An 18,960-nucleotide genomic window follows, 5' to 3' on the forward strand; every position below is an offset into this window, starting at 1 on the left:
TTTATATCTTACAATTATATGTAAAATTTTCCTATAATTTTATTTTATTTTTAAATTATATGTAAAAAATGAAGTTAGTGAGTAGAAATTGTAATCTGAACAAAAATTGGGGTCTTACCAGTTGCCCGAATATAAAAAGGCAACATTAATATACATAAGTTTGTAAGGCCTCGAATGTTCGACTGGACGTCCGAACAGCCACAGCGAGACACAGAAACCACTTCTGGTAATCCAGGTGTCCCGCAAGAACTGGTGCCATAAAGTATCGCGGTTTTAGCGTTGGCGTGAACACCTATTTATACCCATCACGTAACAAAGCTCTGGCATTGAGAAAACGGTAACAGACACGTCATTATTCAAATAAATCACGTTCACAGAAGGTAACGAGCGATTCGCGGTCGAACACGCAACGTTCTTTTCCTTTGTCTTCTTACTTACTTACTTATAGTTGGGGTCTTGCAATTATTCCAATCCGCTATTGTTTTGCTAATATTTTCTTAACATGCCTTATGCATACGTAAATGACAATTACACAAGTCACACGAGGTGATAGTGAAAGTGTCTCTCCTTGAAATTTCCAGTCCGACCCTCTGTACATCGAGTCATGATGGAACACACGCATGCGATTGTCTCTCGTGGTTTACGGACGTTCGTTGAAAAAGTTGCACACATTTGTTAGAAAGTAACGAAACCTTTCACAGGTAATCAGATATATAATGCAACGTGTCCACGCGTCGATGCGTCCCGTCTAGGAATCGCAATCTCCACAACCGGCTGCTCGCGAGATTTTACTTTTACGTCACCAGCGAAGATTCGCTTTCAGGAAAATCACTTTTTGTTTCGCTACGCTTCGAAAGTGAAGGATATAAGTAGTTGTTCTAAACACCTTTCTCTCCAACGAAAAGTTTCGTTGCATAAACTAAATTATGCAATCGAATGAAACATATCAATTCGATACCATCCTTACGTAATACGGTTTATGCAATTTAGGAAACTTCTGTTACCATTAGTGAATAGACCATGGGTTTTATGAATATACCATTTAATCTGAAGAAATTGTTAATGCCTACAACTGTTCCAAATCTTCAGAAGCTGAACTTATACTGACTCACGAAAGTATTCGAACACCTTTTAAGGGAGTTCCATAGCTAATAAACCGTGCGAAACCGTGTTATAAAAGGGGAGCAAATCGTTAAAAGATTTCGTTTACAGATTTCCCTGGGATGTGTTTTGCTTCGACAAAATGCGCCACTATTGAACCAACGAAAACCTGGGACCTAACACCTTTCTGCGGTCGTTCGACGTGCGTCCCAGCCGACGACAACTCCGGTCGACTCTTCGAGCTCGTCGAAGACTGTGGACCACTGCCGAAAGCAAACCCGAAATGCAAGCTTTCGGAGAAGACGAACAAAACCGCCCCGTTCCCAGACTGCTGCCCCATCTTCGACTGCGAGGAGGGAGCGAAACTCGAGTACCCGGAAATCCCGACCCTGCCACCACCAACGGAAATCGTAGAGACTGAGGAAAAGACGCCGGAAGTAGCGCCGGCCAAAGCTTAAATTCGATGAACATGAAGATCGTGGCCTTTGCGAACTAAATTAATTGAATCGATCAACGAAAATCTTTCTAATCGTACTCTGAGGCAATCGTTCGTTTCTATTAAGGATTTGTTATCTCTTTTTCACGACGTTGCACGCTTATTCCGACACCAAAAGGCCACACGCTGCAACCCCCGGTCACTCTCCAATGAAATTAAATATTGCACGCATAGAATTCATGCGTTACTTTACGTTTCTCTAATACGAAATTGCAAAAAGCGCACCAAGCAGATTGACGTACAGTTGAAATTTCAAAGCGTACCCTAAATATCCGATGCTTCAGAATTTTATAATTTCATTTCGAATGATACATAATTGCCTCGTAGAAAATGAATTTGTTTTCTCTATCATTTACCAAAAGTAGGAAGTCTTGCGTATGTAATGTAAAAACATGTGTGATTGTAACTATATGTGATTAAATTAATATAATTGTAATTTAATTCAATATCTTGTCCTTTTTTATTAAATAAATAAATCACGTTCATGAAAAACAGTTCGAGAGTTGAACGAACCAATAGTATAATTATAAGGCAAAAGACAATAAATACAAGAAGACTTACTTTAAACATATGTGTGGAGAATTTAACAGGAACACTTCGCAATCTCTGATAAAATCTTTCTGCCTTCACTGATATTCTTCCGATTTTCATTAAACGTATAAAATGAATGAAAACTTCACTACATTCGGCATTCAGGATTCGCCTGCTTCGTCACTGACCACCATAAACGTATAAAAAAGCGATTTTGACATAGTAGCACCACCTAGCGAGGAATAGTGAAACCGGTTTACAGTCACTGTGTAGCAATAGCTGATATTTCAATCTTCAACATATAACCAGTCGATAATGTTGCATTGGACAAGCAGCAACGTTTCGGTCAGTTCCGGTGAATCGCGGTAATCGCGGTTAGTCGCATAACGCAACGTATCGTGATAATTCGTGGTCTTCGTGGTCATTCGTATTCGTGGTGAATCAGGCGAATGATATAGTGAATGTGCTGTTTCAAACATGGATAGGTTACTCGTTTAAAATAATATGTGGGAATTAGGGAACCGGAGTGTTGTCGCTTTAGTAAGTGCGTTGTGCGTGTGCGTAATTGTTTACACGGTTTCGGTGCCGATCTTCGTTCTTACGGTTTCGTTGGTTCTTACGATTTACGCGTGCTACTTCCTGATCATCAACGATAGTTTATTGTCGCAGCACGCGTTGGTCCTGTACGATTACTGCAAGCAGGTTTCGTCGAGTGTGCACGCGGGCATCGCCACTGTCGCTGGCCATACACGCCAACACGTTCATCGATTCACAGAAGCTGCGAAGCGTGGATTTCGAAGACTGCACCTAACCCAAATTCAACCTGGTATGGAAAGGCGTCGAGGATCGCACTACCAGCTGAGTAGCGAATTTTACTCAACTGGAAGGAATTCTGACGACTTTGCTAGATCAATCTCGCAGTTCAGCCCGATACGAAGAAATTCACAAAGTGCCCATACGCCGAATGATATTACTCCAAGAAACAAGCTTTCTCATGAGCCGACCGGTCGCGTGTTGTACGATCACACTTCCTTCGCCACGAAACATTCCTCGACGCCAATGTTCTCCTCGAGTAAAGAGGAATTGGAAAATCAAACAATCAATTTATTACCCACGAATCGCTCCCTAACAAGGAGAACATCTGGACATAATAATGTCTACTATAAAGAGGAATCTCCTACTTATTTTACTAACAATGATTCTTTGTGGGGCACAACTGTTAGTCCTAAACAAGGTATCAAGGGTATAGAAAGGAAAACTGTTCAGACAGTTGCCGGACCTTTATTAGCGACCACCAGATACAACATAGACCCAAAGTAAGTGATTGACTAATTAATCTGTTTGAATTTTAAAACATTCCCACTAACTGCTGTTTCTAATTTATTTTCAGAGTATACAACGATGTGCACTCTCCAGGACTCACAACCAGATTAACTAAATATGCTATGGAAGCTAACAGCAAATTAACTCATCAGCCTCAGTACCGCTTGGGACAGTTTCCAAAAGTAAATCTTAACGCTAGCCCAGTTCCGCTGATAAATCCAAAGTCTGTGAAAACCAGAACACCAATGACGGTTAGAGTCGCGCCGCCTAACAGTATCCGTTACTCGCCGCCGTCAAAGCAGAACAATTTGTCGAATTTGTGCCACTTGGACAACAGTTCTTTACCGTCTAGCGTCGCGCATTTGAGGGATATCTCGCTAAAGAGGCACGCGTCGAGAGACGACGTCGCCGAACTAACTAAAAAGCAACGAACGGACGGCCTGATTAGAAAGGAGGTCGAACCTCAGGATGAAATGAAGCAGAAAAGAAGCAGAGATGATTCCATGAGATCGGAGGAGGACAGTTCTCCGCAAAGTTCGGCTCGCCCGACGAAACGTACCAAAACGCCGTCGTGTTACGACATAATAAACTCACTCAGCTCCAGCAAGCACGTTGTTTCCGGCGTCAAAAGGAAAGCTAGTAAGTAGCCGATTTCTCTTTCGGTGTGAAGTGTAAATGAAATACCGAACGGACCTTCATTAAATTATTTTTACAGGAGATTTCTCGCGAAGTGGAACTCCAGACTTCGAGAAACATTTCAAATCTTTGGAACAGAGTCCTGACATTCAGACGTTATCACAGCTCCCGCATACAAGTCCCATGCGACCCAAAATCCCGAATCAAGAGAAGGAAAGCAACGTTGCCGATAAGAAATCGAAACATTCGCCGCTGAAGGGAATTTTGAAAAGCAGCAACGCGATCCCTGAGAACACGGTATCTACTAAACGTTCGAATATACAAAAGGACGAGAAAGATCGTCCGAGTGAGCAGCCAGCTGCTATTGAATCGTCAAGATTAACACACAAACTGTTTATGAGAGCGGAACCAGAGAGGAATGAAAAACTACGAATGCTGGTCGAGGAACAAGGCAACGTACGTGCGAAATTCACTACCGATGACGTGGAAGAAATAAAGAGAGAAGACATCGCGGATATGAGACAGACCAGTATGAAAGCTAGACTTCAAAGCATGTTCGACGCCATCTCCGGTAAAGGTAAGCGAATCTTACACAAAATTGTAAGGATCTTTCATTCATATGTCGTTTGCATTTGCAGCTGCTACTCGAATCGATCCAGATGTCGTGATCCAAGCGGAAGATGTGAACGCGGTCGAAGCGGACCAGCCTGTCTCGAATCCGGTCTCTTGCGCGACCCTCAATTCGTCGACCACAACCACCAATATTAATACAACTCCAATATCGACCTCGGTTATAGCTGTCAATCCTGGCGCCAGCGAATCGATCGTGAAGCATGTGGCTTTTAATTTGCCGACTAAGGAAACTCCAAATACAAACAGCGTTCAGTTCGCTGAAACGGTTCAAAGAAAAGATGAAACCGTTCCTACTTCTTTGATAAATAAGACAACCAACGTCACTTCCGGAGTTGTTTTCACAACGACGGAATCGAAAACTGAAAACGTATCGAAACCCGTCACTCGGATTACAAATACGATCAGCAGTGCGAGCGTACCGAATTTCGAATTCGGAAAACCGATTCCAGCTAAATCAACGACTGATACCTTGCCCACTTCTATAAATAATACTAACACTCCTTTGCTGGCGCCGTCGACAACTGCTAGTATTTTCAAGAACGTTATTCCTGCTGCTACACCCACATTTTCGACTACTCTTGTCAGTACGCCAGTAGCAAACGTAAGGAACGAAGGAATACAAAGTAACATGAAGATGAACGTCTCACAAAGTGAAGGAATCGTTTCAACTAGTTTGAACGCACCAATTGGAAATAGTACTATGATTGCCACGCCGACGCAGTCGAATCCAGTCAAACCAAGCGTGATACCCCTCGCTACTGCGGGAAAAGAGGAGAATACAAATTCTCCGTTCACCACTGGTATCGCAAGCACCGCTAGCTCGAGCGTTTCCTCGAGTGTTTCTTCGATCGCGACGACGACTATAAACTCGTCCACTTCCTTGTTCACATTCGGAAACAAATCCAATAGTCCATCAACTTTCGTATTTGGCACGAGTATAGGAAATGCTCCGCAAACTAGTGGAACGTTTGGAAATCCTATCTTTCAAGCAAGCATTGTTCCGACGATAAGTAATGCGACGACAACAACAAGTGCAACTAATAGTTTGCAATCTAATCCCGTTGCAACTACTGCTACGTTCGAATCGAGCGCAAAAACTACCGTTGGAACTACAGCAAATTCCACATTTTCTTTCCGACCTGCATCCACCACATCGGCATCTGATAACAAAATTGGTTTCTCGTTCGGTAACGCGGCTACGACAAATGCAAATGCAAAGACAGGAGTTTCGAATGCTGGTCTGTTCACTATGGGGAACAATAATTCTATTCCGTGCTTCGGAGCACCGTCGACGACCAGTGCCCCAGTTCAGTACGCCTCGAACCCTGGTTCTATATTCGCCAATACTTCATCGCCTGCGACTCCAATCTTCGGAACAGCAACGACAACTAATCAGTCGATCTTCAATGCACCTTCAAGCTTGAGCTCGACTACCTCCGCGTTTGTTGTACCAAAGATTACCACGCCAGTGTTTGGTTCGAGCGCAGCTACTACCACCGCAGGATTTGCGTCCACGAGTTCAATGCCAGTTTTTTCAAATCCAAATAATGAAACTTCATCTACCGTGATTAGTACCGCCTCCGTGCCTGTGTTTGGTTCGAACGCTAGCACCTCCGCTTCGACAAGCGGTGCTACTAATTTGTTCTCAGCTCCGGCCTCAGCTCCGTCTACCACGGCAACCAATATCTTCGGTCAAAGCTCGTCCACAATGACTAACTTCAAAAGCACGACGGGAGTATTTGGAAATAATACCGGATCGTCGGTATTCGGTTCGCTAGCAACGACAACAGCCACGTTCGGTACCTCGACTGTCGCCAGCAATCCAGTTATAACTACGTCCGCTTCTACTTCTGCTTTCGGTTCCACAAGCATTCCGGCGAGCACCGCGTCGATCCCAAACTTCGGCGCTACGAGCACCGTTGCCTCCGGCTTCAGATCGCAAAATCAGAATAAGCCGGGTCCGAGTTCCGCATCACAGAATTTCGGCGGTTCAATATTTGGAAGCGAGAACACAAGTGCACATATATTTGGAACATCGAATGGTACTGCGAGTCCATTCAGCTCTGCCTCGACGAGCAACGCGACGAATCCCACGTTCGGTGCTGCGAGCACAAGCGGATCGACGGCATTCGGTGATGCTAACAAAGTTCCCTCGTTCGGTGGCCAACCTTCTGCGTTTGGAGCCTCGACCTCAACTCCTGCCCCATCCGTTTTCGGAAACACCAGCAACGCAACTGGCGAGAATAATAATGCTTCTAGCGGTATATTCTCGTTCGGAGCGAACCAAAAGCCAGCTCAGCCAAGCACCACGTTTTCCTTCGGGAGTAACAATACCAGTAACAACGCCACCGCTTCGACTTCAGCACCTTTCCAATTTGGTACTCCGAATACAGGTAAGAGAATCTCAATCTTCGCTACGATATAAAACGCGTTATCACGCTTCAGTGGCTGATGTATTTGATTTAGGTGCAGGATTTAATTTCTCCGCACCGTCGACGACACCGTCTATAAACTTCGGAGCATCCAGTTCCACGGGGACGTTCAACGCCTCGGCGCCTGGTATGTTCAGTATCGGAAGCGGATCCACCGCGCCAAGATCCAGGAGCACGCGATCAAGAAAACTGAGATGATGGAGAACGTAGATCGTGCCCAGCATTCAGTCTTGAAGAGGATAATGTTCCATATTCGACGTTTTTATTAACCGTGTAATTTTAACAACGTAATTCAATTGCGACATCGTTTCAGTACGTGACACGCTCGCACCTTCGTTCGACCAAGAAACGATTTATCTTTTTTTTGACGCTACATTTTTCGTCGCTAAACCTACTCACCCTGTATGTATGTACATACGAGAATGTTAAAACAGATTTATCCATATTCTAACGTTTGCTTCAGTTTCATTGTACGCATAATACACTGACGAGAACCAAGAACGTTGTCAAAAGTGTGTTCATTTATAGACTTATTTTAAAGAATTATTATTTACTACGAGATCATGATTGGCAAAAAATAATGCATAGGACTTATAGAAGTTGCATCTTCCATAATATGTTTTAGATTGTTGTAAATTAGTTTTTGGTACCAATTTATATATATTTTGAAATGATTGTTTCTGAATGCTCGAATAATTCGGAGAAGTAGTTAAACTGCTTTTGTTTTTCGTTTCGTTTGTTTATCGACGTTTGAGATGAAAATAAGAGATTTATTAGGAGAATGAGATAAGTACAGGTAGACAAGTGAATGCGGAAGGATGTTCGATCGAGAAGCACAAAATCTGATGAAATTTAGCTTCGAAGAAGACAGCAACTTCTCTATACTTTCTTTTTGCAATTGGAAGAAAATATGATGGACAAAGAATCCTGCGAAGGGAAGTCTTGACTGCATCGCCGTGTTCTTAAAATATATCTACTACGTGCGATTATTTTTTTCTACACTTACAGGCAGATGTATTTCTTTAGATAATTGTAAAGTTTAAGAAATATTAGATATATGAATATCAATAGCGTTACGTTTAACACTCTGACGTTATCGTACTCTTTCCTCCTTACAACTCCCATCCTTCAAAAGTGTACATAGGCCGGTATTCAGAGTTCTTACCTATATTTAAGATCGTCTTAAGCATTTGCTTATGTCTCTGTTTCCTGTACAAGACGGGCTAGAAATATGGGATAGACATGGATAGCAAATACTTCAGACAATCTTAAGAATAAGCAACGACTCTGAATACTGGCCATTAAGTAAGCGGCTACGTGCTGCCCTTTGCAACGATTCGATGATTAAATGATGTGTAGGTAAGTACCTTAGTTAAAAGTCAAATTTACCCGTAACCTAATTATTATTAAGTTCAAATCGTAGTCGTAACATCCATTTCCGCTTTAAAGAAAGCCGGTCGATTTTGGCGGTAAGCGGAATTCGAGGCGAATAAAGATCACTATTAAAATTTAAAATGCAGAAGAGGCGAATGAAGCTGAGGGAACGAGAGGCTCCTATGCCTATTTTGTTTAAGATAAGCATAAAGTAGAACAATTGGTACTTAGCAACTTGTTACTCGATAGGATCGAGGGGATCGAGAGCGCGAACAAGACAGAACGAGAGGGTCGGAGGATCGCGAGCGCGAGGGAACGAGCGAGCGAGCAAGAAACCGAGGAAGTAACGCGCGCGTTGCGTCATCATCGTTCCGTGAAACTCGGTCCACGATTTGTTGAGCGGCCGGGTTTGTTTGCCAGCCGACCAATCGGAGGGATCGTTAGACGGGAAGGATGTTTGCACGGTCGCCTGGAGGCGCAGCCATGTTGGGAACATTAGAAGGGAACCAACACCACGACCAGAAAGACGGTAACATCTAGGTTCGGCAGCGGCGTGTCTTAACACCTTAACACCACCACCATGGCTGACCCGGAAAAACAGCCCGAACAACCAAAGGCTGTCCAGCTGAAGCTGGTCATTGGTGAGTGAAACCATGCATTTAGCCTAGACATCGCCCCGCGTGAATTTCGCCGGTGTATTGGGTTCAACGGAATGGGGACGGGTTCGCGTTTCCGTAGGAATGTCCGCGTGCGATAATGGCGTCTAGGGGAGCAACAGACATGGTTCAGCCATGTGGCATGTGCTCTCCACGCAACCCGGCTTTTCGTTCTACTCTTCTCTTCCTTTCGTCTCCTCTCCCCTGTTTGCTACATTTCAAAAGTCATCCCGCATGCGGCACCGAAATTCTTTGTATTCTGCCTACCCTTGTTTTGTTCCCGTTCCCGCTTTTCTTCGACTCTCAGCAAAACGTTTTGCACGCGCTATTGGTTTATGGGTGCGCTACATATCTATCCAACCACCGGCACACGGACACATGGTGATTCATGGAAACACCTACGTACATAACGTGGAAAAGACGCTTCCTAAGTTTACTTACTCGTCTCCCATCCCCATTTCCCTTTTTCCTTGTCTCCACTTTCCGGTTTGCATCGTAACCGTACACGAGATATCTAGTAAGGAAACGTACAAATTCGTGCTTACATACCGCCTAGCTTCTGGAAATTTCTCCTACCCCTTTTCCGAAACCATTTTGACGCGTTTTTCGTAAATCGAGCACGGCTCTAATTACGTAAGTTTCAGGTTATATTCGTTAATGTTCTTTCTCTCTCGATTCATTTTCCAAGCGAGTCGTGCCGTGTTCCCATTCTCGCGGACAGTCGTTTCCCGCGGGTAATGAAACCACGATTTCACAGAACCGTGCATAAAGGACAAGAATCGAATCAACACGTGCACGCATAGATCCAAGACTTTGCTTTTCGTCATATTCATTATTAAATGTTAATGTGCAATTCTGTGTAATAACGAATTGTAAAATGTAGAAGCCCTGGTTTAAAAATTAGAGGAACGATTTAGCTTCATATAAAGCAAACCGTTTCTCGTAAACGTTTTTTTCTTAGATCAAAGATCTTTAACTTAACGATTCAAATTAATTTTCTAATCAGCGAAAAGAGAGAGCGAAAATATGAACACCTGAGTTTTCGCGTGTGATAATGAATAACACGTTGAAGAAGCAAACAATGAGCGAACCGTTCGTCCATAACTTGTAAACACAGACTCGTTCAAATAAGTGATTATATGTATAAACACAATAGCATTGTACATCATAAATAGAACTTTTTCATCATTAACCGGGTCTGGTATCGAGCGATCGTTCTGTAAGGGAGACGGGATGGATAACATAATGCGGCGTCGCGTATGTATACTTTCGGTTCCACACGTCTGAAAGAGCAGCGTGCTCTCAAGACGACCGGTTAATCGAATTTCAGAACGCGTTTATCAAATAATGCGGCGCGCAACGTTAAGTAGTAGATATCTAATTAGATATGTTTCGCTTTTGTTGGGTTTCAGCTAACAAAGTGACCGGGACTGTAAAATGGTTCAACGTGAAGAGTGGCTATGGATTTATCAACAGGTTAGTAATTTCTTTTTATATGATTTTTTTTTATTTATCGTTACCTTCCATCGGGAAGGTGCATCTCTCTTGTTCCGTGACAACGGATTTTAACCGAGACTATCGGTTCCAAGGTGATTACTCTAGTTCGCGAGCCGAGCTTTTCCTGGCGCGAGTTCGCACGTAACCTCGACCCGGACGTTCTAACGCTAGCGAAATAGATGCTTCGCTCGGCACGTGCACTCCCGAACCTATCTTCGGCTATTTCTAGCGGTTCTAACTTCGCACTCACACCCGCTTCGCTTTTCTCTTTCCTTCCCTTTCTTCGCTTTCCTTTTATACGTCCCTGAGTAATACGCTATTTTGAAACAAGAAAATTATTAGAAGACGGAAACGAAGAATAATAAAGTTGCTTCCTTTTATGAACGATTCTTAGAAAAATGTTTGTAATATTTCTCTTGATACCCCATAGTGGTATGCGTAGATAGGAAATGGACGTAGTATGTATTTGGATAGCAGCCAAATGTATTTCTCGTTTGCATGCGACGACGGGGCGATTCGCATCGCGCCGTATCGCCACCGATCATTCGCGCCGCTGTTCGCGTCGTTTACCGATCGGTCGGTTAATTCCACTACCGGTGGCACAGCAAACGTCCAGATGACCATTGGACCGAGCAATTACGAGTCGTTAGCTCGATCCTAGTTTCAAGACGAACATGAAACATGCCACGTGCTTATATTTTGTTGCTTGTAGAAAGTAGCGTTTAATTTTCGTTCAAATCTGTTTCAGGAACGACACCAAGGAGGATGTGTTCGTTCATCAAGTGAGTAGATACCTTTTTCTTTCGTTAAATAATTGTCTAGGAGAACGCGATTCGAGTTGAGTTAATTTGTTATAGTCGGCCATCGTGAAGAACAATCCGAGGAAGGCTGTACGCAGCGTCGGTGACGGAGAAGTGGTCGAATTCGACGTGGTGATAGGCGAAAAGGGTCACGAAGCGGCCAATGTTACCGGTCCATCCGGGGAAGCGGTAAAAGGTTCACCCTACGCTGCCGATAAGCGTCGCGGATACCGCGGAGTTCATTGGTACATCAATCAAAGACGTGGGAACGCTCGGGCTCAACGCAGACCTCGGGAAGGTCAGGACGGTTACGAAGCCGGTGAGTAATCAGCGCGATTTCCGTCTCTTGTTAACCGACAAGATAAATCGACTACAGATTTTCATAAAAAGTAGAACGTTTACGATATCAATTTGTTTAGTTCAATTTAGATAGTATCTTGTTTTACCAAAGAGTTTATACGTGGTAAGATGTAAAATGCGTTGTTACAGGTGAGGGTCAACCCGGAGACGAAGTGATCGTTGGCGAGGGTGGCGGGCAGCAGCAGCGACGTTACAGGGTTCGCCGACAATACGATGGTTATTATCGCGGCTCGCGTCGCTCTGGGCCACCGGCGCAACAGCAAGGCGACAAGTCCGGCGAGGGTGGCGAACAGGGTGGAGAGTCTGCCGGCGAAGGTGGAATGCCTCGAGGTGGCGGCCGCGGACGTGGCGGGCCCTCTCGCCGCTTCTTCCGTCGCAACTTCCGTGGTGGAAGAGGCGGTGGTCCTCCGCGACGTCCTCGCAGCCAGGACAACCAAGTAAAAGTCCGTAGCAATTTCCTTTCTCGCTCTATATCATCTTAATTCACCTCTCTGTTCACTTTTATTATCCACTGATTTCTCGAATCGATTTATCATTCATCGTTAGTCGCCTCTCGTTTCGAACGTGATTTTTCTCTGCTATTACACTCGACCTGGCGACCTGGCGGTCCTGCATGCTAGTTCTTGTCATCGATTATTATCTAAAGATCTTTCTGCTAGACACGAATCGTTCTCGACGTTCTCATGATAGATTTATACCGATTTACACCGCACGTTTCGAGTAATAATTCGAATTGGATCCGATTAGAAAAGCTAGCCTGGGCTCTATCTTTATTCTCTATACTTTATACATCGAAGATCTTTAGTTTTCCTTGTACACTTGTAAATACTCGCATCATCAACGGATCGCACATACTCTACGCGTTCATTACCTATAATCTTTTTTCCACTCGTTCACCTCGTTTCCTTCTCCATTCGGATATTTATTATTTATTATACGTGCTTGTTTCAACATTTTTGTAAATACACCAGGAATCGCGAGTATTTCGGTCCGTTGACGAATCTCTGGCGTAGAGCTTCGCGCCTCGTGCGCGCACACACACACACTATTGCACGTATCTTTTTGTACTCTTTTGCAGTCGGAGCAGAAGTCGGATGCACCTAATGATAAGGATGCACCTGCCGCTGCCCCTGCTCCACAGGTAACGTGGCTTTATTTTTCTCTCTTTCCCGGTACATACATCGTGTGCAGCCTTCCCCTTCGATTGCATATACACCGCTTTATTCGTTTTTTATCCTTAACACTCGCTTCTAATCGTTCTTCAGTTTCGCATCTTACACTTCACCCTTTTTTCTTTACGGATGTGTTGATTTGTTCGTACTCTCTAGTGCCTCTATAATCCTCTAGCGTGTTCCTCCCAGTTGCATCGAATCGTGACGTCTCTCATCGCCAGCTTGTTAACCGTTTCGTTGCTGTGATTGTTAACGGTATTTTGGTGACGTAAGATCGATTTCATTTGGCTTGCAGGAAAGTCAGCCGGTCCAAAACACCACCACCGAGAGCACTGCTTAACCAAGAGTAATGATATCACTACAATAAAAAAAACACTCCTTTTAATATATAACACCAACACCCGTTATACACCGAGCAACAGCAGCAGCAGCAGCAGCAGCAACAAAGCAACAACATAACATAACAATCTAAAAAAGTAAAAAAAAAAATAACAAAAACAAAAAAACAAAAACGTAAAGCGAAGAAGAGAAATTGGCGTGACACCGCTCCACGCTCTTCCCACCAATCGGGAGAAACTATTTCGAAACACGCGTATGAAGATCGTGGATCGACTACCGAGCGAAGCTAGCGAACATTTTAATCGGACTTACTGCCGCGCGACAGTTTTGTACCAGGAAAAAATTTTTTAGATTCCCCGTGCGATTCTCTTTAGCTGGGTGATAGTAACGTAGTCGAGCCGCGCGCGGTTTTGCAATTTCGCGACTAGGGGGATGATCGTGTGCACGGCGGCGGTGATGAAGGGGTAACGAGAATTGCGACTGCGACGAATTGTTTTGGTGTACGCGAAAAGATTGGACAGGGCGGCGATCAGGCCAATTAGAGAACAGTGCGGAAGGGAGAAGCGACGAAAGGCGAAGAGAAGAAATCACGATGATGGGATATGCACGTACGAACGTCGATCAGGCGAAAGTGGTAATTTTTGTTCTTGTTTTTTGCGTATTCTCATTAAGTTTCATAATGTTTTTAATTTTTCCGCAACGGAACGAATTCGATCGTTTTATGCATGTATACGTACATGTGTTCACGCACGTACATATATATGCATAAAAATATATATATATATATAAATATATATTGTAATATCTGTGTCTTTGAGTTTGTAATGCGATGCACGCAGAATTTTTCTCTTGTCCGTCTATGGTACCGTATTTGGTAAACGCTTGCCAGTGATCGTGCCGACTTCATCATTTTAGTTTCACTCGAAATTGTTCCGTTTACAATCTTTTTTTTTTCGTTTTTGTAACGCGATTCTTTCGAACAAAATCTGTCGTGTCGCTTGTGTCCTTTCGGCCCCTGTCTTCTTCCTTTTTCTTAATTTTCTTCTCAAAGTGCACAGCTTACACCATGAATCGAAACGCGAGAATTATATCGCAATTATACGCGCGATAGCAGCTCCTGAAAAAATTCTCTGCCCGATTGTGTTTTCTGCCAAAATCAAGAAATGAAATGGAGAAGTAACGCGATCGGTGCCCCTGGTGGGTGTCGTATGAAAAATCAGATTAATAAGGAAACATTTGTCCGACGATTAGTAAACGATATTAATCGCGCGTTACGAATTGACCGTGAATCGGTTCGACTCTTTTCCCTGTCAAACTCCGAATCGCATATTCGGAGATCCCGGAATTTCGATGCCGCGACTCGATTGACGATACAAACCTGCCGGTTTGTCAACGGAACGCGTCACACGAAATTGAGTGATGAATGAGAGAGAGAGAGAGAGAGAGAGAATGGGAGATAGAACGAGAAGTAACGGTGGATGCAATAACGCGAGAAGACTAAAGAAATTTATACGGTTTTGCTTGATGGAAGCATTTTTTAAATTTTAGTATGTAGTTCTGTCGTCGGAAAATAAAATGTATACGTTTCATTTCTCCAAAATTTGACACTTTCAAATTCAACGCGTATCTTGTCGATTATTATTTCGAGCGTACGAGATCCGTTTCGTTTTCTGTGTCCCTGTCTTCGTCGCAATCGTCGTTGGTCGCTATTGTCGTTGTCCATAGTCATAGTCGTCCCAAGATAAAAGTTTTCGCGGCGCGTTTATTACAATAGAAACGGGAGGGGCGGGAGGGGGAGTACGCCTGGCGTAAAACGAGGTAACGTGCGTTCGCGTTCTGAAACGCAGTCGATAGGAAAAAACGGTAGATGTGCATTACTCGATCGAAATTAGCGCGAACGAGCGTTACCGTGAGAAACGAATTGGAAATTTAAGAGGCCGCGAAAGGCAGTCGCGAGAACAAAGGAGGTATGCGACTATTTGGTGTGGAACATTGTAACTGAATGGGAAAAAAGAACAATGCATGTGTTGATAGTGAACATTGGAAAATTAAAACGAAACAGAATAGAAACGACGAAAGTGTAAGAAAAATCGGACTAGCGTACGCGCGCGCCCGTGCCCGCGCGCGGATTGTACAGGTGATTTTCGATGTTGGAAGTCGGTCTCGTTTTGGGGTGAACAGCGAGAACGAGGGAAATTAGGATCGGACGGTCTCGTTTCGTCTCTAGAAATGCCGGTCTTTCGTATAACACGAGAGCGAGAGGATATCACTGAATACCAGTCGATACGACAGTCAATTAGTTTTAATTCAGTTTCCCGAGAGGAGAGATCGAGATGAAAATACCGCTGTACACCATCCTGGATTACATAGGGTGGTCTTGCTGGCCGGGTCGAAATACCAGAAAAGAAGAAGACACCTGTATCTTGAAAAAAAAGGAACAAGCGCGTGATTTAATTACGACTAAAAAAAACAGACGCGGACAACGCGCGTCCACCGACTGAAATCGCCCCGATCCATCCTCCTTTCCTCGCCCTCCCATCCGCTCATCTCTAACCCATTTTGATCCTGTTCCATCCCTAATCGCATGCCCATCTTTTTAACGACCGACAGCCCACTCTTCGAACCCAGTGAATTTTGTACCGAAACGTGAAACTTTGAAAAGCTACTTTCATATATGGAATTTAATTTTTTCACGAAACATGTGCATTATAAAAAATAAATGCCAAAAAAATCGCAAAACTCACGAACCGAACGTTGATATTGTTTCTTCGCCGGCACCTACCTACCTCCTCCTTCGCCCACTCGCATTTCTGGGTTCTCTTAATTTAGTTCACTTCGTTTAACTGAATTTATTCAGGAAAGGAAACCTGTAAGTAAAAAGTAACGACAAGATAATAAATAGAGAGAGATAGAAGATCGATACAGTTTTTACGCTAAAACTTTGAGCCCATGAAACATTTGAGAACCTCAAAGCGATTCGATGCGATAGACGTTTCCTTCGTCAGCCATGCAGGCACTCGCCGCGATCTCGGCTAAATGAGTGTCTTTATGAGGCGGCACCGCGACGCTATGGAAACGTTTCAAAGCTTCAAAAAATATCTCCAGGGCCTTTTCAGGCTTCTCTTCCTCCATAGCGGCGAAACCGCGTGCGTACGACTCTTCGCATTCACGAACACGCTCCACCGGATCTCGTAACTCCACTTTCCGCCTGCAGGACGGACACTCAATGGGCTTGTTAGGATCCCGTGGCTTCCGGTGAAACTTCGAACACCCTTCGGTTGGACATCTGCCGTGGAAAACAATTTTTCATTGTATTATCTCTACTGACAGGGGTAACTGAAAAAAATCTGACCTGAGTCTAACGTGGTCGTTGGTCAGGGCCTCGAAACGAGGCCAGTTCTCGCGACACGCCTTGCACTCGCAGTAAAACCAATACCTTCCCGTCAAAGTTTTTCTCCGCTCTTCCAAACTTCGCTTTGTAAATATCGGCCCATAGTTCTCAGCGACCACGTCTCCCGGTTGCAGGCTGCGAGTCGCTCGGATAACGATACTCCGACCGATAAAATACCTGAAAACAAACGCATTCCACGATGGAAAACTATGATTTATCATTTATTCAAATTATGGGGAAACAAGAGAGATTATATGATAATCTCGGGTACCTGGTAACCGCTGGATAGCAATCGTGATTGAAGCGAGCAACCGTAGGGTAGATAGCCACGCCGATGTAATTGGGTCTGCTGCCACGAAAACGATGCTCTGCTCCGAATCGCGTCTCAAACACCTCGTGAGCGTTGAACTGTAATAACTGAAGATGCCTCAACAATAGACCCCCTATCGCGATCTCCTCTTCGTTTGGGATTTCTGGAACGAAAGATGCGATTCCTCGTTTCACCGAAGAGTAAAGGTCAAAGGGATTCCTAATTCCTACCGTCGTCTCTCGTCGGTGACTCGAAGAAACCGACCCTTTGCAAACACTTGAGGAGGAACGCTGCCATCAGGGACCTCTCAAAAAAATCGGCAGCCGTTCTTCGTTTCTCGTGCGAAACGAGATCATACACTTTCATATCGATTTCATCTTCTTCCACCTTCTCATTCTGATCTTGCTCGCGCCTCGATTCTTGCAATTTCTTCTTTCTCGAGCGACGTTTCGCCGATTTGCTCAGCTTCGATTGGCACAAGCTTTGATCCTCGTTCTTCAACGCTTTGCACGGATTTAACGCATTGCTGATCTTCAAGCACTTGTCCACTTGACATTGCGTTGCCATACGCAATGCAAGCATGCTTAAAACGCTCATTCCCGAGCCTATGAGCAGAGCCAGAATCTTGCACTCGTATTTGTGATAACTGGCCACAGCTGTGTCTCTGCATTTTCTATTGCAAAATGCAACGCTGCTGCAATCGGGGCAGCCTACTGGAGCTTTGAATCTGAAACGATTTCACGTGATTAACAAATACAATACATATGCAAATATCTTGCAAATAATTGTATGCACATTTTTTAAAGAATAGGAAAAAATGACGTTCGCCCTCATACTTGCTGCGAACCATTAATAAAATTAATGAATGACTATAATTTGAAGAAGAAGTGACTCACACCTATCGAAACAGTGGTGGCAATGAGTACCGAAAAACTCAGGTAACAGAGTGGCAGCGTAAGGTGGCTCGACGACTAATCGATCACCGGGATCGATGCAATCGGCCGCGATCGCACGTTTTCCCGCAGTCTCCGTTTCTTCAATTTTCAACAGAGCCGAGGCCGAAGGTAGCTGGGGATTCTCGCCACCGCTGAGTCCTATAATTGCAAACCCATGACCCAAGTGCCTATTGCCTCGCAAATATCTTAAATTATCAATTGTCAATTGTCTTGATTAAAAAATTATAATAAATCAAATAAAGTACAGTAATATCCGGATATATGGACGTGAGTCATCCCCGCCAATTCTTGGAAGTGCTAACTCGAGGCTCGTGTCGAGTCTTATCTATGTTTATTCTTCTTCTCTCTATATTGAGGAATCAGATTCATTCTTTTGACGATTAGTCAGAAAATGTATGAGAATTACAATAAAATCGTATAGAATATTATTTGTAAGTAATTGTAGTACCTACAACTTTTGTTTAAAACAGGCATGTAAAACTCATATGATATTACGGGTTACATGATCTAGTTTGTATTAAGGATGTATTGGCTATACGGTCTATCCCAAATATTTATGTACCTTAGAAAAACGCATTTGCTATAATTAAAAAGAAATCAGACGTCGGAAGAACAAAGCTAATAATACATAGCTACGTCCTAAAAAGTATAGAAGGAAACATCCAATTAATTATTGACGATGGCGAAATGTTTCTTATACAAAAGTTGTAGGTCCTGACGTCCTCACAAGAAAGATTTGATGAATTTTCCTTCTAATTTCGATATTTAACGAGTTAAGTATGATTATATGGCATTTTATTAGCATTGACGAAATCCGACCATTCCACCGTCGAAACAGCGAACTTTTGACAAAAATTTTCGTTTTTCCTCAATAACTCCTAAACCATTGGAGATACGGGAAAATTGCATAGGACCTTTCTTGTAGAGGACGACGAGATCTACAATTTCCGTAT

At 43.7% G+C, this 18,960-nt stretch overlaps 4 protein-coding genes across 7 annotated transcripts in view; 3 read left to right on the forward strand and 1 right to left on the reverse strand.

Annotated features, from left to right (window-relative positions):
* The window catches only part of LOC108623304 (uncharacterized), a 4,537-nt gene extending 2,494 nt beyond the window's left edge, over positions 1 to 2,043 (forward strand). The window contains exon 2 of the mRNA XM_018021721.2: positions 1,213 to 2,043. Within this exon, the coding sequence (XP_017877210.1) occupies positions 1,213 to 1,559 (347 nt within the window). The 3' untranslated portion in view covers positions 1,560 to 2,043. The remainder of the gene's footprint in view (positions 1 to 1,212) is intronic.
* Positions 2,044 to 2,455: 412 nt separating this feature from the next.
* Positions 2,456 to 8,243, forward strand: LOC108623310 (nuclear pore complex protein DDB_G0274915). Its single transcript, XM_018021734.2, has 5 exons — positions 2,456 to 3,444; positions 3,519 to 4,090; positions 4,167 to 4,664; positions 4,726 to 7,113; positions 7,187 to 8,243. Exons 1-5 carry the CDS (start codon positions 2,633 to 2,635, stop codon positions 7,348 to 7,350), a joined length of 4,434 nt encoding a protein of 1,477 aa, XP_017877223.1. The 5' UTR covers positions 2,456 to 2,632; the 3' UTR covers positions 7,351 to 8,243.
* Positions 8,244 to 8,999: 756 nt separating this feature from the next.
* yps (Y-box binding protein ypsilon schachtel) lies at positions 9,000 to 16,097 on the forward strand. 2 transcript variants are annotated; one of them, XM_018021714.2, is made up of 7 exons: positions 9,000 to 9,167; positions 10,595 to 10,658; positions 11,428 to 11,461; positions 11,537 to 11,798; positions 11,969 to 12,282; positions 12,918 to 12,980; positions 13,307 to 16,097. In XM_018021714.2, the coding sequence occupies exons 1-7, from the start codon at positions 9,107 to 9,109 to the stop codon at positions 13,349 to 13,351; spliced, it is 843 nt and encodes a 280-aa protein (XP_017877203.1). In that variant the 5' UTR covers positions 9,000 to 9,106; the 3' UTR covers positions 13,352 to 16,097. The 2 variants fall into 2 exon arrangements, with proteins under 2 accessions (XP_017877203.1, XP_017877204.1); XM_018021715.2 differs by lacking the exon at positions 12,918 to 12,980.
* A 38-nt stretch (positions 16,098 to 16,135) lies between these two features.
* Positions 16,136 to 18,960, reverse strand: part of LOC108623299 (SET and MYND domain-containing protein 4) — a 5,134-nt gene continuing 2,309 nt past the window's right edge. For 2 of the 3 annotated variants that reach the window (XM_018021711.2, XM_026812138.1), the window contains 5 exons: positions 17,950 to 18,145; positions 17,282 to 17,778; positions 17,013 to 17,214; positions 16,703 to 16,918; positions 16,138 to 16,636 (listed from right to left, as the gene is read on the reverse strand). In XM_018021711.2, coding sequence (XP_017877200.1) covers positions 16,318 to 16,636; positions 16,703 to 16,918; positions 17,013 to 17,214; positions 17,282 to 17,778; positions 17,950 to 18,145 — 1,430 coding nt within the window. In that variant the 3' untranslated portion in view covers positions 16,138 to 16,317. Of the gene's footprint in view, positions 16,637 to 16,702; positions 16,919 to 17,012; positions 17,215 to 17,281; positions 17,779 to 17,949; positions 18,146 to 18,960 lie in introns of all 3 variants that reach the window. The other variant, XM_018021712.2, reaches the window with a different exon arrangement.

The sequence above is a fragment of the Ceratina calcarata genome, unplaced genomic scaffold (assembly GCF_001652005.2).
Source record: "Ceratina calcarata isolate Rehan_Ccalc_2016 unplaced genomic scaffold, ASM165200v1 scaffold26.2, whole genome shotgun sequence".
NCBI classification, from domain to species: domain Eukaryota; kingdom Metazoa; phylum Arthropoda; class Insecta; order Hymenoptera; family Apidae; genus Ceratina; species Ceratina calcarata.

Coding starts and splice junctions, on each gene's coding strand:
- yps (XM_018021714.2), top strand. CDS start 9,107: ATGGCTGACCCGGAAAAACAGCCCGAACAACCAAAGGCTGTCCAGCTG. Junction 10,659..11,427: donor GGCTATGGATTTATCAACAG/GTTAGTAATTTC, acceptor AATCTGTTTCAG/GAACGACACCAAGGAGGATG. Junction 12,981..13,306: donor CCGCTGCCCCTGCTCCACAG/GTAACGTGGCTT, acceptor TTTGGCTTGCAG/GAAAGTCAGCCGGTCCAAAA.
- LOC108623310 (XM_018021734.2), top strand. CDS start 2,633: ATGTGGGAATTAGGGAACCGGAGTGTTGTCGCTTTAGTAAGTGCGTTG. Junction 4,665..4,725: donor CGACGCCATCTCCGGTAAAG/GTAAGCGAATCT, acceptor TTGCATTTGCAG/CTGCTACTCGAATCGATCCA. Junction 7,114..7,186: donor ATTTGGTACTCCGAATACAG/GTAAGAGAATCT, acceptor TATTTGATTTAG/GTGCAGGATTTAATTTCTCC.